This window comes from Marmota flaviventris, chromosome 1 (genome assembly GCF_047511675.1).
Source record: "Marmota flaviventris isolate mMarFla1 chromosome 1, mMarFla1.hap1, whole genome shotgun sequence".
Taxonomy (NCBI): Eukaryota; Metazoa; Chordata; class Mammalia; order Rodentia; family Sciuridae; genus Marmota; species Marmota flaviventris.
In genome coordinates, this window is record NC_092498.1 from 17215213 (window position 1) to 17233869 (window position 18657).

An 18657-nucleotide genomic window follows, 5' to 3' on the forward strand; every position below is an offset into this window, starting at 1 on the left:
TTTCCCCCTTCCTCACATGGTAGAAGGTGGTTTTTCAAGAATTATAAATAAAAAATTTTCACACATATTATAAACATGATGTATTTTAACAGTATAGGTAAACAAGTGAATCTCTATGGTACACAAGAATGGACCCTGGATTTGGTAGCTGAGTTTCCTTCATTGAGATCCTGGTTCCACCATTTAAAAGCTGTGTGATCTTGAATTTGCCTGTTAGTCACTAGATTGGAGATTACTCAAATACAAATTGAAAGAGTTCACTTTGTCAGTCTCTGAGACCCACACCATTGTAGATAGATAATGAAAATTTTAGACACACAATTAAAACATTTTTTTTGAAAGAAGGCATTCAAATATCATTCCTCTAGATAATTTAATCTTTTGCAAAATGCAAATAACTAGTGGCAAGGAAAATTATTAAGTATTTTATCCTTAATTGACCAATTAGTAATTAGCTACTGGATCACAGCAGATCTTAAAGATATGCAAACATGAAAAAGTATTATTAAAATTACAGTGGCTCTATTTGCTAGTTTTCCTGAGTCCTGATTTATGTCTGTTTTTCTCACATAGTTATTATCAGTGATCCCCTTCACTTTTAAATTGTTCCAGCTAAAATGATAAATTATATGATCACAATAAATATAAACCAAGTCAAAAGTGACATGAAGTTCGAAGAAATCACTATAATTAAAATCTGAGACCCCCTAATTATTGCATAATGTTGATTTTATGTTTGTTAGAAGATAAATGTTACTGCACGTTGCTATCACTCTAGTCAAAAGATGATTGCAAGTGTGAATGGCCCCTGGCCATCAGTCCCAGCCTCAAGCTGGGGTACCCAGTTAAGCCCCTCACACTGAGGTGCTGTTATGATTATTAATCTGCAGTTGCTTCCTTTCTTCCTTTCAAAACCAAAAAGCACTTTAGGCTTGCCAAGTGTATTAGGGCACTGTGATTTTTAAAGGCTGTTGAGGAATGGAGCAGAGGCACTCTCTTTTTAAAAACATTTTTTTAAAAAACATTTTTATTAGTTGTTGATGAATTTTTAAATTTTATTTATTTATTGGTATGTGGTGCTGATAATTGAGCCCAGTGCCCCACACGTCCTAGGCAAGCCCTCTACCACTGAGCCACAACCCCAGCCCAGGCACTCTCTTTATACTTTGTTACCTCTGGGTCTCATAACTTTCTAGAGGGGACATCCTGCCTCTCTCCTGGCTTCTCTAACTGGAGAGAGAATCTGGGGGGGATTGCTGTCTCTGATGGAAAAAGGAGAGGCAGAGAGAGGGCAGGCCTTGCCTTTTAGCTGCCTTCATTTCCTTCTCCACGTTATTCTTACTCAACCAAGTATGTGACGAGCACCAGGGAAGAAACACAACTGTGTGCAGTCGGGATTACTAGAACCTTCCACGTTTCTAACATCATTATGAACAGATTTCATTAAATGGTTAGAAAGTTTTTGCAGGCCTTGTTCTGCCATGTTGATTTCTCCTTAATAATTGTGGTAAAGTCTATACTGACAGAATAGAAAGCTGGTCTCTAAGCTCCTGGGGCTGGTTGGGTGGTGTTGAGAAGGAAGTGCCCTTTGTGTGTGTGTGTGAGTGTGTGTGTGCGCGCGCCTCTGTGAGTGTTGGGGGGGTGGATGTGCATGCATGGTGTGTGTGCACGCACTTACTCCTTCTTACTGTGACATTACCTTTTGCCTAGAATTGCTTATTAGCCCATTTTTCTCTTCAGTTTCACAATAAGGTGACCTGTTTCATGCTGCATCACATTGAGGAACCCTGCTCCCTGGGGGCTCATGCTGCTGTTATAGTCCCGCCCACCTGGATCATTAAGGTGAAGAAACCTCAGGTAACTGCCAGGACCCTGGTGCTGCAAACCCAGTGCAGAGAAAAATGAATTGCTGCTCCTTGCTTTTCTCCCCCTGACTATTCTCTGGGTTACTGAGACCTCTCCTCAGTCATCCCCAAGGTCCCGTGCTTAAGCTACTAAATTCATCCCGTTGCCCAGCACTTGACTGCACTGGGCTCCCTCATGGAATCAGCCTAATCAAATCAAAGTTCTAGAGCAAGGGTGCTTCCTCCCCATTCATTTGCTCAGGATAGTCTCTTTGGTGGTAGTTGTCCTGAGTTTCAGGGAGGTCCAGTGATGGGTAGAGCTGGTTTTCATACAACTCTCTTCTCTTCCAGCCTGGGAATTTCCAGGGAGTCAGTTGAGGGCAGACTGAGTTGTGACCCTCCTGCATACACAAGGCCTGCTCAGAGAGCAACAGCCCTTTCTTAAGGCAAAGTGGAATTTATCCTCTTAGTTCCTAATCCTGTCCTGTATTCTTCTCTGTGTGCTTCCTGTCCTAGCGAGCCTCAGCTTCGTTATTTTGGAGACTGTGATGGTCTCTTGACTAGGTCATATTCTTCGATTGAACATGTTTCTTCCTTCATACCCTGCATCCTGGACAGTGAGCTCCAACTTACAGGATGGAAAAATTTTCATGCAACAGGGAGAGAGATCTTATCAACCTCCCCCAGGGCATATAGGTGTTTAGGAAGTCTCATTGAATTTACTGCATTTAAAAGATGGTAGACCAGTTCCTGTGGTCTCTCCTGCAATTTATTCTCATCAACTCAGTTGTGTTTAAGAGCTAGCAGCTGAGGGATATGGTTTTGCTTTGTGTGTTTCATTTTAAATTTAGCCTCTATTCATGAGTATTGTTTATAAATGATCTAAGTTAGAATCCATGGGAGCATTTGGGAACCTTTTTTCCAGAAACAAGTACAGTATTGTCTGTTAAAAAGTGGGAACTCTGTATAATCTTTCATTTTACTTGTTAGTATCCACTGCCAAGATGTGTTTGATGAGTGGCCTAAGGTGACACAGTGAACTCTACATGTGTATTGCTGTCTGAAATTCAAATGTACCGAGTTCCAATTTTTACTTTTGAATCTCTTTAACATTTCTACTTACTTTTTTATTTCTTTCTATAATTTAGTAATCTCTCCAGGGCTTTACATTATATATTCATTCTGTTAAATCAAAACGTAGGTTGTGTCAGAAGATCTGGTAGACTCTGTGCTATAACATACAGTCCTCGCTCAGAAGAGACTCAGAGTTACCTTAAGGAAAGGTTGGAGGAGTTTCCTGAGGAAGTGGGTTTTAATCTGCTTTTTGAAAGATGGGTGGGACTTAGATCAGTGGAGAAGAGAAAGAGAAGCAGGTAGGAGTCTGACCAGAACAAGGGCACCTTGTCCAGCATTGCATTTGTGAGACTATGAAATGAGTCGCCCTGAAGTGCGCAGTGAGGGAGAAGGTGTGTGGAGTGAGCAGAAGGTTGTGCTGGACTGACAGAGAGGGATCTGGAGACATGTGGACTTTATCCTGAAGTAACTGGCTTCTTCATCAGCAAAGGAATGACAGAGTCAAAATATTCTCGTAGAAGGAAAAGCTAGCAAGAGTGTGTAGGATGCCTTAGTGGTATGGGATTTCCAAGAACTAGAAATAGAACAGTTAGGAAAATCAGATGATGATTCCACTCTGCAGAGAAATGGTATTCTTTTCTCACCTCTAAAAGCACCTTTTTGTTATGGAAATTTTCAAGCCAATGAAGAAAGAGAAAATCGTAATGGGTTCTTCCCTAGCCATCTTTCTGCCATTCTTGTTTCAGCTATCCTTGGCGCTGCCAGATTATTTTCTTTCATTGAATTATTAATTTTGAGATTCATAAGAAACTGGAAGAAATAATACAGATCAATTTCTTGTACCCTTGACCAATTTTCTGGTAATGTCTTGCAGTACAGCATCACCCCAGGCTTTCGACCTTGACAGCCCATCAGCAGAGACCCCTGTACCTGCTCCCAGCCACCTCCATTCTTCTCCTGGCCTCACCCCTCTGCCCCACCTTCATGAGGTGGAATATACCCCACTGTTTTTCTTTCAGTTTCATCTGTTAATGTCTCCTTTTGCTTCTTTAAAATATAACATTTAAAAAAATAATGACATACCTTTGTCTCATGCATCAAAATTAGTAATTCCTTAATTACTTTTTTTTTTTTTTTGCTTGTCTCAACTATTTTTTTTCAACAGTTACGTTTTTTAAATCATAACTCAAAGTCCTGCACTGCCTTTTGTGGACAGAGACCTTAGGTGTCTTTTAAATTTGTAACAATATCCTCTCATATTTTTTCATGCTGTTTATTTGTTGAATAAACTGGGTCTTTTTTTCCTGTGGGATTTCCCATGTCTTGATTTTAACTGCTTGTATCTTTACTTTGTTTTAAACAATTTTCCTTACTGCTTATATTTTGTATAAATTAATGTTGAGATATAGGAACTCATTTATATTTGGGGTTAACTTTTGGGGAGAAGGACTGCATTGGTGGTGCTGTGTATTTATATTGTATTTCTAACAAAGGAACATAACATCAAATTGTTTCAGTATTATTAATGTCATGATCAATGGGCTTGGAAACTATCATCCTAATCCATTTACTATAGCCTTTTACTATTGTATTATCCCCTAAAGATCATCTTCAAAATCTATTATTTCATTAGTGATTGCCAAAATGTGGTTTTCCAATTTTTTACTCTTTTTCACAACTTAGCTATAATTTTTCTTCCCCTATCACCAACAAATAGGAGAAAAATATTTGAGTATTTGACTTTATTAATAAATTTTCAGAGTAATAAGTTAAGGCCCTAGTAACTTTTAAAGGTGATTAATGCCCTAGTAACTTTTTAAGAATCACTGTGGTCATCTTTGCAGAGCATCATTATGGATTCACCTCATTCTTATGTATGTGAATATACAGGCATGTGTGTGCATGTATATTCACACACATGCACACACACACTCAATATGCCTCAGACTATAGTCCTCATTATTATTCCTACATTCACACTGCTTTGTGAATTGGAACCCTTCCAGGTGGCTCCTGCCTACTGTCATGGCCAGTAAAGTTTTGGACAGCTTCTTTGGTTTCAGGAATGCTAGGATATATTTCCTGTCCATATCTGGAATTAGCAATGTGGCTACTAAGTAGCTCAAGTTGTGTTTGAACCCAGCAATTTTGATTCTTGAAATCAAGTTCTTAGTGAGAGGCCACACTGCCTCATTGTCTGACTATAGTCAGCTTTGTTAAATTGGGTGTCTAAAATTTTTGATGATCTCTCTTTCTATGGGCTCCAAAGCCACCAAGTAAGTTAATTAATGAGCTAAATTCTGTTGAAAAGCTGGTTCAGGATGAGTCTGGGGACAGCACAGTAATGTTTAAGAACTGTGGCTTTGGAACTTGGACTCCTTGAATCCTTAACCTTACCATTTACTGATTTATGCAATATTGAACTATTTAAACTCTTCCATTTCATTTTCCCTTCTTCACAGTGTAAATGATACTAGTACCTAATTCACAGGGTTTTAATGAAGATTAATCAGCTAACAGATGCACATAGAACAGCTCATGGCTCATTGTAAGTAACAGAGCTCTCTTTCGTGATCTTTCTTCTTGTTGACTTTAAGGAGTACAGAGTATCAAAGTGGAGACATACCACAACAGTCGAAAATATTGGACAGTTACACACAGGTCAGGACAGAAGTTATTGAAGGATGAAAAGAGGAGGCAATTTCTAATGGACGGGTGTGAAGAATGAACAGTAAGGGATGTAGCCAGGCATCTGCTCTGCTCCCAGAGCACATTGTGGCACTGTAACTGTTGTATTTTACCATGTGGTGGGATTGTTTGTTCACTGGCTTGTTGCCTCTGCTATGGAAGAGAGTCAATACCCATTCATTCAATACTCATGAATAAAAGAATAGACAAAGACTAGGGGATTGCCCACCTATAGGAAGTAGAAGAAGAGGATCCTGAAAACTAGGAGAGAGCTAAGGAAACATGGTTCCATTATTAAAAATGGAAAGAAAATAGGGTGGCCATCAATGTTGAATTCCATAGATATTAAAAATAATAACAGGAATTGAGAAAAGTTTTTAGGTTGGTGGTTAGATCATGGGTAACAATAAAAACTGTAGTTTGTAGAGTGTGTAGCATGGGTGACAAGTTGTTCCTGATGATTCGGAGGCAGTAATATCAGATAATTCATTTGAGACATTGGCAAGTGTATTTAAAAAGAGAATTTGGAAAGTAGATGGAGAACAGCAGAGTAAAATCTTTTTCCAACATTAATTTTATATCTACATTTTTCTACATATCTACATCAGTGTATTTTTCATTCTTTTATCATACTGGTTTAAAAATAAATGACAAAATGTGTATTCTTTATTGGATTAAGTAAACAGTTATTTAATTAGCCACATTCAAAGATGCCATTATGTGTATTATGAGGTCTAAAGATGAATCAGATGGGATCTGTTTCCACAAAAAAGAATGCATACTCCATAGGGGTAACATAGATATATCCATCTAAATCATTGGACAGAGTATTTGTGAATTCTGGAAGAGGCACTCAACAATATGAGTATCCTTAAGGAAACAGCATCCTCCTGCTATTTTTAGAAGAGTGACTTTTTTGGTTAATGTGTACTTTTGGGAAAGATTCACATAGGGTGGGGAGCACAACAGGCTAGAAAGGTTGGTTCAGCCATGGTCAGGAAGGAGTTGTACATCCAAGGTTGAGAGTGGTAAGTTTTACCTGAGATGTAGAAACACAGTAGAATTATTAGGCAGGAGTGAGCACTTTCAGTTGTTGGGATCAAGGTAAGCTAGTCTTAGAAGTTATTGAAGGATAACCAGTGCTTGGTCTTAAAGGATGTGGGTGGTATGGTTTGGGGAAGAGAGACAAAGAAGTTCAACACAAGTGGATAGAACATACTGAGAATTGTTAAGATGGATCATCAAATAAAGCCAGCTGTATTTGGATGTTTGTATTTAGACAAATGACTCCTGAGAGGAGTAATGGTTAATTGTATAGGAGTCTCCCCCTACTCTCAGAGATGCATTTCAAACTGTTCCACAATTGCCATGGATAGTATCACAATATATATATAGTGTTTCTTCCTATGCATATATTCCTATGACAAAATTTAATTTATAAGTTAGGTACAGTTAGAGATGGAAGCAATAACTAAAAACAAAATAGAACAACAGTATCAATCTACTGTACTAAAAGTTATTTAAGATAGATGATTTTTTTTTTATTTCTGGAATTTTCCATTTAATATTTTCAAAACATAGTTGACTGTAGATAACTGAAACCGCAGGAAGTGAAACTGTATTATAGTCAGGAAAAGTGGTTCATAAAGAGATGGAATTGGACCACATATTTTTCTTCTCCGTTAAGAGATGGCTGGCTGAGAGGATAATGGCTCCCTGAGCAGCTGTAGAGTTGGGAGTCCTGAGGCAATCTTGGTTGTGAGGGGAATGTGGGCTGCCTGCATGATTTGCTGGGTTTCATCACTAAATCTCTTAGAGAGAGGAAGAAGTTAATTACTGGAAGTGAAAAGATGGTGGAAGGTAGATGATTTTAAAGAATCCAAATCGAAAAAAATCTGAAGATTTGAGGCTTAGATTCCAAGTTATATCTTAAGTTACAGACATCAGCGTTTCTCTTTTGGACTGAAAATCTTAGAGGACAAAATTTTGATCAGATAAACAATGCTGATTCTATTCAAACACCAGGGCAAGTGCTTGTAGAGGAGGAGTAAGACACACATCACATGAATGTCTTACAGGACTCACCTGTAGAATATGAGGGCGGGAAAGCTTTTTGCAGAAGTTTCGCATCATGAGACAAGACATCCTTCAAAAAAAAAAAATTTTGCTTTTGAACCACTGGCTTTTCCAAAATTGTTTCTGTTTTGTAACCCTCCCAGTAATCTCAAAGGGTTTCTATGGTTTTGTGCAAAGAATATAAAATGATGCTTCGTCCTCTCTCCTGAATTGAGTCCGTTGGGACTGTGTAGGCCTGAATAGGAGCACTGTGGTTTCTTTGAAGAATGATAGTACTGTGTCTTTTGATTTATTGTGTAGTTCTTAATGAGTAATGCATAAATGTTTTTCCTGTAAAAAAAAGTAAACTTTTTGGATTAAAAAAAACAGTCTTCTTTTACCAACATTTTAAATTATAGGTCTCTCTCCCCCATCTCCCCCATCAAAAATCTATATGGGGGCTGAGGTTGTAGCTCAGTGGTAGAGTGTTTGCCTAGCCTGTGTGAGGCACTGGTGCTGATCCTCATCACCACATAAAAATAAATAAATAAAATAAAGGTATTGTGTCCATCTACAACTGAAAGAAATGTTTTAAAAATTCATATGGAATTATTAGTACTAATTTACATGCATAAAAACATACCCATGGAAAAGATATAGAGACATTGTGAGCACTGGGGTACATGTTTTTAATATGAGACCTCATGCTACTCTTCAATGCTTTAGAACTTGCTCCAGCCTAGTAATAACATGACCCTTGGGGACAGGTCTATATGAAGACCTAGAGACCCAAGTCATATTTTAAACTGCTGTCCACATCCCATACAATGGTTGTATTACAGTTTGTTAATCTCCCTATTGATAGGTAGTTATATTGTTTTTAATGTTCCACTTATAAATAATGCTGTATTCATTTCTTCATGGCCCTGAATGAGCTTTTTTTTTATATTAGTCCTTTTAGTTTTTTTAATCCCTTATAATTGGAAAATGTTCTTTAAATGCTGGGGACCTATGAAATGTAATAGCTAATTTTATGCAATGACCAACAGTATCCCTTAAAATTGCCCAAGTTATTTCCTTTGGTGAATTCTAAAGGTCAACTGGTACTTGTGATTTAACCAGGTATATGACTATTTGCAGCTTTTGAGACCATGTCCTTAACTTTTTAAAAAATGTCTTCATTAGTGCATTATAGTTACACGTAGTCGTGGGGTTCATTTTGACATATTCAAACATGTTATAGAATATTATTTGCTCCATTTCAGTCCCCAGCACTTCCACACTCCTTACCCTCCTCCCTCTCCTGTGTCCTTAACTTTTGATGTGGGTTTTCTTTATTCTTCTGCTTGCCCATCCTCAGAATCACCGTGACCTAGCTGGAGCAGGCAATGAGAAACTCAGTCCCTGCCTCTCATTCCTGTTGCCTATCAGAGTTTGGTTCAGTATTTTGGGGGGATGACTTCCTTTGGGATGATGAATTGGCATATTTTTATTTTTTTTTTAAGACCTGTGATTATTCCCCATAACCTGGAAAAATCCCTTAAGAGTAATAAGACCTAAAGTTTCTTTCACAGTTGAGTGATTCATACCAAAGAATTTCTTAACAGCCCAAGAAGGAGTCATAACTATGTTAAGGGTCTTGTTGATAGGATTACTTCTGTGGCAAGGTAAGATTACCCTGATATCGGGTCCAAAAAAAACAAAACGCCTTTATTTTTCTTTAGGTCTTTCACAAAAGAGCAGGCACAGAATGTACAGGGGCAACTACTGTTGGGATCAGAAGAATTACAAAACAAAAACAAAAACAAACAAACCCACAAAACCCCTCAAAACAGCAGCAACAACAAAACCCTGTTTGGATAGTATTAATCTTGCAAAAGGAATCGTTTGTGTCCCTAAGTTAGCTGCCCTGGACGTTCTGGATGACAGGCCAAGAATTAAAGAATTCTTAACTCTATCTTCAACAAATATGCACAATACCTTCTTGGTATCCTTTTGACCTTCTTGAAAAGCAGATTGTTGTGTTAGATTCTCTAACAGTCTGACACAGGAGGATAGGCCAGGCTGCAGGTTCGTGAGGGTAGGTGACTTATCTTCTTGTGGCCCAAACACCTCCTCAGTCTGCCTCCTCTGTTCCTCACTGAATTATGCTGCCTTCCAAATGAGGTCGTATGTTCAGACAGAAGTATATATTTCCATGTGCACAGAAGGGAGCCTTCGGGAACGTTGAGGCGTGCTGGGAAACTGCACACTCTCACTGTTGCTGTCTGACCACCGTAGGGCTGTAAGGTCTCAGAAATCACGCAGACGCTCGCAGGTACTGTACAACACCGTGCTTGGGCTTCACCCTCTTCTTGGTCTGTGAAGTGAGGAAGGCCTCAGATGCCTTCGTCCGGGTGAGGCTAAGAAGAACTTGCATTTGCTACCTCTGTGTTACCAAGGCTGTTTTGTGTGTCTGTTCCCTATGGGAGTTGAGTTCCTCACCTGCACTATTCTCAGATATCTACCCTTATTTCGATGTGTTTTTCCAATTCCGTGTTCCCCTTGTGTGCTTGATCCTCAAAATCATCTGAAATGCTGTGATTTTATGATCAGACAAGTTTAAGAAACTTGTTGTAAGATCTTGGCCTGATCTGATAGACCTATCTCTTAGAGTCAAAAATCAAGGTCCACAGCGTGTCCTTGCAAGCACGTGGCATCCTGCAGCTGCTCTTGACAGTGAATGGCTAGAAGTGCTAAGTTAGGAGGCACGCGTTAAGTTCCTAGGGTTCACTTCCAAACTCTGCGGAGGGTTAGTAAGTGCTGTGAGGTATGATAACGTGTGCACCCTGTTCCAACAAAGATGGAGTGCAGACATCCTGCCAACCTTGTGCTGGGTGCTGGGCTGTACAGCTGGGGACGAGGCAGTGGATACTGGGCTAACTGCTTCACATTTCTTTTCTCATTTAAACTCACACCTGTCCTTTGAGGTAGGTATTATTACCTCTTCATATTAAAATTAAGGGACTGATGTTTCAAAAAGTTCAATTGACTTGGCCAAGGTCACAAGGTTGTAATGAGGAATTTGGGGACCCTACCAAGTCTATCAGACTCAAGCTTCCCCCTGTTGATCTCTGCTGTACCCTTCTATATACTCCTCATGTTCCTCTTTTCTGCTTCAAAAAGCAGTTCTCAGCCCTGGCTACATGGTAGAATTGCCTGGGGAGCTTTTAAAAAATATCCTTGGTTGGGCTTCATCCCAAACAGATTTATTAAGAACATTTGATGTGGCCCAGGTATGAATAGTTTTTACAAAGCTTTTTAGGTGAGACTTATATGTAAACATGGTTGAGAATCTTTGAGAGCATCATTAATTGACACCAAATAGACACTTCTTCTGCCGGCCTAGTAGTTTCCAACATTTTTCTTGGATCATGTGGCTGATTAAACTTTTAAAGACTTTAGATCCTTTTTGTACCCTTTTATACAAACCAAAATTTATTGAAATATATCACATACTTTCATAATGCAAAAGAGACAAGGACATGATAAAAGACCCATTGAACCAGGGTTTAGAAACCTGGAGATCTATTTTTAGGGGAGATATAGTCAACAGTAAGTATGAGTAATCACCCATAAGCTCCAGGGTCTTTTTCATTTTATTCTAAACTGATGGGGAAAGAAAACCTTGAGACAAGTGGTAATTCTTAAAAGTTTCTTTCATCCTTGGTAAACACAGGTGATAGATGAACTTTTTTTTTTTTTTTGTATATTCAAGTCAAAGTGAAATAAAAGCAAAGTAGTTTGGATCTTGTTAATTTTTGATGCATTAATATATGTAATCTAGACTAAAGTTTATTTTGAATGCTCTATGGGAAAATACTCTAAAAAGTAGATAATTAGATAGCTAAATTTCTTCAAGCTGTTTTAAAAATTTTTAACTGCTCAAACAATGGCAAGTATGTATACTTATATGAACTTCTAAGTTAAGAATTCTGCATTTCAGGCCTTCAACACTTGGTCAGACATCTATTATATGGTCAGTAATATCTTATCCTTGTGAAGATGCAGTCTAATTAATTATTGACTCTGCTTATTAAATCTGATTTTGCCTTGTCTCCAACCAGTAAGTTGTGTCTGTTCTCTAACAGGTTCTTCTCTAAGCGTCTAAATCAAATATTAAGAGTTAATGGTCAGTTGAAATAATCATCAAGTTGTGGTCTATAAAATCCCTAGAAAGGAAAGCAAATTCAAAGGTCACTGTATTTCAGTTAGTCCAAGGCACTTCCATGAGAGAATAAAATAAAGGCTACTATAGAAGCAGGAAGACCTTCTAAACCAATGGCCTTTAGACAGAGAAAGAGAGGGCAATTACTGCCCTCCTACTGTTTTAAGTAACTTAAGGTGACTCTTACCTCACTCAGCATTTAAAATATTAGACATCAGTGCTAATATAGTAGTTGGTATGATCATGAAGTTCTGTTGGGGTCAAGAGTCATTTTATGACAATTATTATTAAAAGACCATTAAAAAAAGTTAACAGGAAAGAAAAAAGAAACAAAAGAAAAGAAAAACATGAAAAATGGCCTCCTTTTTTACATTTCCACATAGGTGATCTCCATACCAGGAGATGAACTTGAACTTGGTTGGGCGGGAGACGGACCTGGTTGGGCGGGAGACTGGAGCCCCTCAGAGAATTTGGGATTCTTCCATTTTTACTGGGAGGGTTGGCAGGTATAACATGTGTTGTTATGTGAGTCCACGAGAGCCCCTGGGGCTCTCCCTCCCTGCCCTCCGTGTGCTGGGGAGTCAGTTGCTCACTCTGAAGCACTCGACTGGTTTCTGTCTGTGGCTTACCCATGAGCAGTGGCTTGGAAGTGTCAAAGCATGAGAAGCATGCAGTCCACAGCATGTGCTGCCATCACTCTCTACATGGTTCTGCATGGAAGCCCCGGGGCTGCCTGCCTCTGGGCTCAGGCAGCTCTTTCTTTCCCTACAGAACTCCCTGAAGGCTTCCAATCGGAAGAAGAAGAGAACAAGCTTTAAAAGGAAAGCCAGTAAAAGAGGAACTGAAGTAAGTGTTGGAGAGTTTGCTTTCAAGGAAATACAGCTTCCTTTCCATAGCCTGCTCTGTGCGGATGCCCTGGCCCAAGCTTGGTTTCTGACACAGCTCCTACCTCTCTTTCTCCTTCTTTGTATTCTAATCTCACCAGAATGCTTTCTGTTCCAAATAAATAATTAGGCACACACACACACACAGAGACATCTCAACTGTCACTTCAGAGTCAGAGCATTTGCACGGAAACCTCGTCCCAAAGATGATGATGATGATGAAAAAGAAGAAGATGATAAGAGTCCACATTTCTAGAATTCCTAGAGTACACAGAGTAAACTCAAAAGCAAGGCTTAATTATCTGAAGCAAATTATAGTTTAAGAGACTTCCAACTTATGTGTGGAGGGTCCTATGAAGAGTCATCCTTGCAAAAGAAGATAAAGGATTTTTTGGTGGGTGGAGGGGTAGGAGGGAGTGCCCACGTTGGGCTCCCACTTTCTTTGCTTTGCGGTTGCTTTCAAGGCGTAGATTTCTGTACTAACTGTGTTGCTTGCTTCTTTCAGCAGGAAAACAAAGGTCGTCCTTTTGTGATAAAACCCATCTCTTCTCCTCTCATGAAACCCTTGCTGGTGTTTGTGAACCCCAAGAGTGGAGGAAACCAGGTGAGTCATTTGTCATGAGTTTGACTTAGAGCTTTAGATGATTTCTTGAAAACATAATTCCCAGTATTAATTAAAATAGCACCACCAGGAACCCAAGCATTGGCCGACAGCTAGTTTCACAGGACAAGGTTATTGTTGGCTTCATTGGGCTGGGCAAAGCCTGGAGGTTCTGTGATTTATTCCTCTACTTCCAACTGGACCGAGGCAGAGGTCTTCCAAACTACTGACATTTTCTTTATATGTTTTCAAGAAAGATCATTCCCAAATTTCTCTTGGTTACTGTTTCAGGGATTCACAGTTCCCAAGGGATTCCTTGGGAATCCCTCTATCAAGCCATCTTTAGTTCTTCCCATTGTAACTTAGACCCAACTACTTTTGCCCCTCTCCTCAAGATAAGGGAGATGGATGACTCATGAGTCAGAGCAATTATTAACAGACACCACCAAAGCTGTAGAATATATAGGCTTCCAAGGATTTCATCCTGTCCTTGCCCAAACCCTTTTAGTAGGTAATGATTACCTTGAAAATATAGAAACAGCTTTACAAATATTTAGTGACACACCTAAAGTGACAATGCTCTTTAAAGGATAGAATTTGTTCTAAAATCTGGGTCTTTGTTCATCCATTTCTCTTCCCACTCTCTGGGGCTTCTTATCTACGCTTCTATAGACTTTGATTTCTGGTGTTTTCATGTGAACAATTTACATTTGGAGACAAGATTCTTTGAGGTTTCACAGTGAACAACTGGAGGTTGGAAGCTCTTTTGCCTCTGCATGTAAGGAAGGGAGTCCTATAGTTAGGATTAACCCCGTAGTCCAAAGGACGTCATTGTTACTAAAGACACATTAACTATGTTAAGGCTTCTCTTAGGAGAGTTTATGATTTACAGGTAACATCCCTATCCCTCTTTTCTTCTTTTCTCAAGATTCTTGATAACTTGCTATGCTAAGAATGTGTTTTGGCATCGTAGAGATCAGGGGAAATAAATGTACTATAAACAAGGAAACATTCTTTTTCAGCATCCTTTGATTTTGAGTTGCTGAATGATGATCTTAATATTAAAATGATGGTGAATTCAAGTGTCCATAGAGGAGGAACTAAGAATGGGTTTCTTACCCTTTGAGGTTCAGTTTGCCCTGAACCATGACTGCTCTTGAGCTCACCTCCCTATAGCCTACCAAGGGTTGGGATATGGTTGAGAACCATGGAATACAGCAAAGTGGATGTAGTTGGCTTTATGATTTTGGCCACCTGAGTGCCACATGCTAATTAGTATCAAATTATTTTATCATAACAGTTCATATAAAATCCATTTTATCATGAAAGGTCACATAAAAACACATTTACTAAATCATTATAATCAAACTTTTCTCCTAGGCCCACAGAAGCTTGTGAGTTGTGCCTGTCTTCATAGATCTGACAAGTTAAGAAACAGCTTGTTCCTATTCTAGTCTTTGTGTAAATTGTTGATGACAGGGTCTTCAGAGACTAGTGTCATTCCCTGTTTCATTAAACAGAAAACAAAACAAAAAAATTGAAAGCAAGAAGATAGGGTTAAGTGATTTTTTAAGGATTTGTGTTTTTTAATGACACAAAATAGAAAAACAAAATAATTCAAATAACTTTCACTGTTTATTCTGAATTGAATGGCTCTGACTGAAAGTGCTGTGAAATTTTAAAGGCAAGATATGACTTCAGGGTGATAGGTAATCTTTTATTTCTAGCACACAGTACGTGGCAGACTAATAATTGTATAATAAACAATATGAATAGAAGATCAGATGTCATGATGGAAATTATTCACTTCAAGGACAATGTGGTGAGTGGAGTGTGCATATTAAGTTATTGGAAATGGGATTAGATAAAGATTAGAATGAACCTATGGAAAACTTGGATGAGGATTTTGGATTTGTGCAAAGGCAACTAGGTTTTTGCTGTTTTTAAAGAATTTTAGGTTTGTGAAATCTTTTGGCTTTTGAACAGAGCAGCGTGATTACATTTAATATGCAGTTTGCTTGGAGATCCTGCTACTGTTGCAGATGCTGCCTCAGTAAGTCAGGGATGGCTCTGAATCTCCTGGGTAGACTCTCATTTCTAACCAGCTGCCAGGTGCTGCTAACCCCTGCTGCCCAGAAAGCCACTCTGATTGGCAAGGGCTTACTGTGTTACCAATAATAGAGGGAAAAAAATCAGTTGGATCCTCATTTTTGCCTTCTAATAATTTACTTATCCCATTATCTGGTTTTTGGATATAAAATATTTAGATTTTATTTCCTCTCTGAAACTTCATCTACTGGATGATAGCGCCATCTCCTGGCAAGAAAAATACCTGTGGCTTTTTTCTTATACTCTATTATATGTATGTCAGGAAAATTTTCAACATGGTATAAACAAACACAGGAGTTACTTCTATGTCCTTCTTTGAAAAAAATGCATTAGTTTATATATTTTTTTTAATTTTAAGCTTTACAAGAATTGTCTGTTTTTCCAACATTTCCAAAGTGGAGACTATATTGTTTTGCAAAGGCTTGGACACTGGTAGTGCTGTAATTATTGTTGAGATCTGAATTATTTGAGGAAACAGGCACTTAGATCAGAGATGGAAATATTTTCTTTGAACAACTCCCCCTGCAGGAAGGAGGTAGTAGATGGAAGACAGAGCTTACCTCAATATGGACCCCTCCTCTGTATGGGAACTTTAGAGGACTAAAGAAGTAGGGCCCCTCCCTTATACTTCTACTTTAATTTCAAAAACTATGATTTCTCTTTGATGGCCCAGAGTCACTAACATCTTTCTAATTTGAGTCTTGAAGAGTTTTTGCTGCCTCTCAATGTGCCCTGTGTTGGCTTGCTTTTTCTTTCTCTCTTTTTCCCCTACCCCTATGTTTTTTTATTTTTTTACTTCATTCCAGATGATTTGCATTATAAATTTAGGGTTAAGCAGATGTTCTGACACTAGAATGATTTCTGCCATCCAGTTCTGAGAGTCGAGGGTATGAGACTCTGCTCTTTACCCTGACCTATGTGCAGTTCCAGGGCAGAGGGATGGTAGACCTTGCATCCCTGGGTCAGGGCTCCAGGTCCTGACAGGCAGGAGCATTTGAGGAAGGGATGTTCAGCCGGTGGACAGGCTGTTGCTGCTGAGCCCATACCACCATCTGCCCACAGGATCCCTTAGACAAGTCCTCCTTCCCAAGTCAGGGGCCAGTCACACTAAGGTGGGGAGAAGAGGCAGATGAAGAGGAAATACTTCAGAGGAGGAATTTCAGTCTTCAATCTGTTTCTAAATAATTGGACAAACAATTTCAATGAGGAAGTTGGTTTTTGCAGTGATGGAGATGTTTCAACCTGGAGATAAATAGAAGTGTAGGCTCCCTAAGGGTTAGCATTGCCTGGGAAGAGGACAGAGGAGCAGAGAGTAGATGAGGGCATGTGTTAAAATACAGCCTCAAGATCTTCTTGGTAAACCAGCATCAACAGATGGGATCAAAACACCCAAACCACAAATATGTATAAAGCTCCTCTTCTAAATTGTAATATTGGTGGGAACCTGGGGGTGGTAGGACACTAACCAAGCCATGGGGCTTCTTTGCTAGGCCTAGAACCTGCATGTCTTAGCCAGACTGGTGCTGCATTAAAATGTTGGTCTATTTCTGATTAAAGCATTTCAGTGATTCTTCGTTTTCCACAAAGTGAAGTTCACACTTTTTAGCTCACACTGTCTGAGCAGTTGTCTCTTGCATGATCTAGATAATGTCCATAAGAACCAAGACTTGATCATATGGCAGAATTGTTGGCAGTGCTTTGATGAATCTGTGTGCTGTTTGAGCTGACCTGTATTTAATTGCTTCTCCGTAGCTCCAAGTCATTATTGCCACATTTTCCTCTATGAACAATGCATAGAACTTTCTTCTGAGAGCAAGATGATCTCTGGTTCATTCACCCACCTAAAACTGCTGGGCACAAAGCAGGGGAATGAATGAACCTTGTTCATTTCCTTCTATAACAATCCACTTATTTGAGGGGAAGATGCATTTTCCTGAGAGCTGGAAAGGGTAATTTTTTTTTAACCCCTCAGGAATACCCAGTCACATAGTATCTCAAAAAGTTCTGTGGTCAGTGGGGCATTATATCTGCGATGTGTATTGGAATTCATGTGTAAATTATTATTTTTTTTTTCATTTAGAGAAAACCAAACTCTTGCAGAAAAGTAGCAACTCTTTTGTTTGTCACAGAGCCTGTGGTAACTACAGGAGTGCTTGGGACATGCTAGTGACTGACAGTTGTATAAATGACTGGGTAGATTTAATCCTGCATTGAGAAAGAAACAAATTACTCTTTCCCCAGTGAATTAGTATTTGTCAGGCCATTCAATTCTATTTAATAAATTACCTCTATTAAAGCCCTAAAGTAGCTTATCCTAGAGGTGGCAGCAGAGTTAATGGAACTCACTTAAATGTGTGAATTAGACCTTTTTTCCCCACCTGCTAGGATTGATTTTTTTTCAATTGCTTTTATTCAAACATTTATTTTTCCTAATGAATATCGTGTCTTGGAAAGAAGATTACTTTTTTTAAAAAAAATTATTTTTTTCTTTTTAGTTATACATGACAGTAGAATCTATTTTGATATATTTATACAAGCTTGGTATATATCTTATTCTAATTAGGATCCCAGTCTTTTGGATGTACACAATGGTGAGATTCACTGTGGTGTATTCATATATATACATAGGAAAGTTATGTCACATTTCACTGTCTTTCCTTTTTCTATCCTCCCTTCCTTCTCTTCATTCCCCTTTGTCTAACCCACTGAACTTCTATTCTTAAAAAAGTAATTATATCATGCTGAATGTCAGCTCTGATAGGGTAGCCATGCTTGGTCATTCCTGCTCAATTCCCAGGAAGCAGCATCTTCCCAATAGATGGCTTCACAAATGGCACCTCCCCAGGACATGCAGTGAGCAACTCACCAGCCTTCATTAATACCCTTCCCTGGAAAGAATAATTTGAGATAATTAGGTTCCCACTAACACAAATTGAAAATTAGCAAAACCAAAACAGTGCTGCTGTTCACATCTTTTAGAGAAATTTTAGGTTAAGGAAAAATAATCTCTCCATGTTTTTATTTTTACATTTCTGAAAGGTGTTAATCACCTTGTATCATATGCATAGTAGGCGAAGCTGAGATTGAGATGTGCACTCTAGCACAGCAAAGGTAGGAAGGAGTAATTAACACCAACAATTCACACTGCTCAGGGAATCCAAAACTGAAAAATTAATTTTCTAGCAAGTTGGTTGG

General features: G+C 38.8%; 1 protein-coding gene across 2 annotated transcripts in view; it reads left to right on the forward strand.

Annotated features, from left to right (window-relative positions):
• The window catches only part of Dgki (diacylglycerol kinase iota), a 408417-nt gene that overhangs the window by 199568 nt on the left and 190192 nt on the right, over positions 1-18657 (forward strand). For both annotated transcript variants that reach the window (XM_027952172.2, XM_027952173.2), the window contains exons 8-10: positions 1741-1857; positions 12640-12714; positions 13258-13356. In XM_027952172.2, the coding sequence (XP_027807973.1) occupies positions 1741-1857; positions 12640-12714; positions 13258-13356 (291 nt within the window). The remainder of the gene's footprint in view (positions 1-1740; positions 1858-12639; positions 12715-13257; positions 13357-18657) is intronic.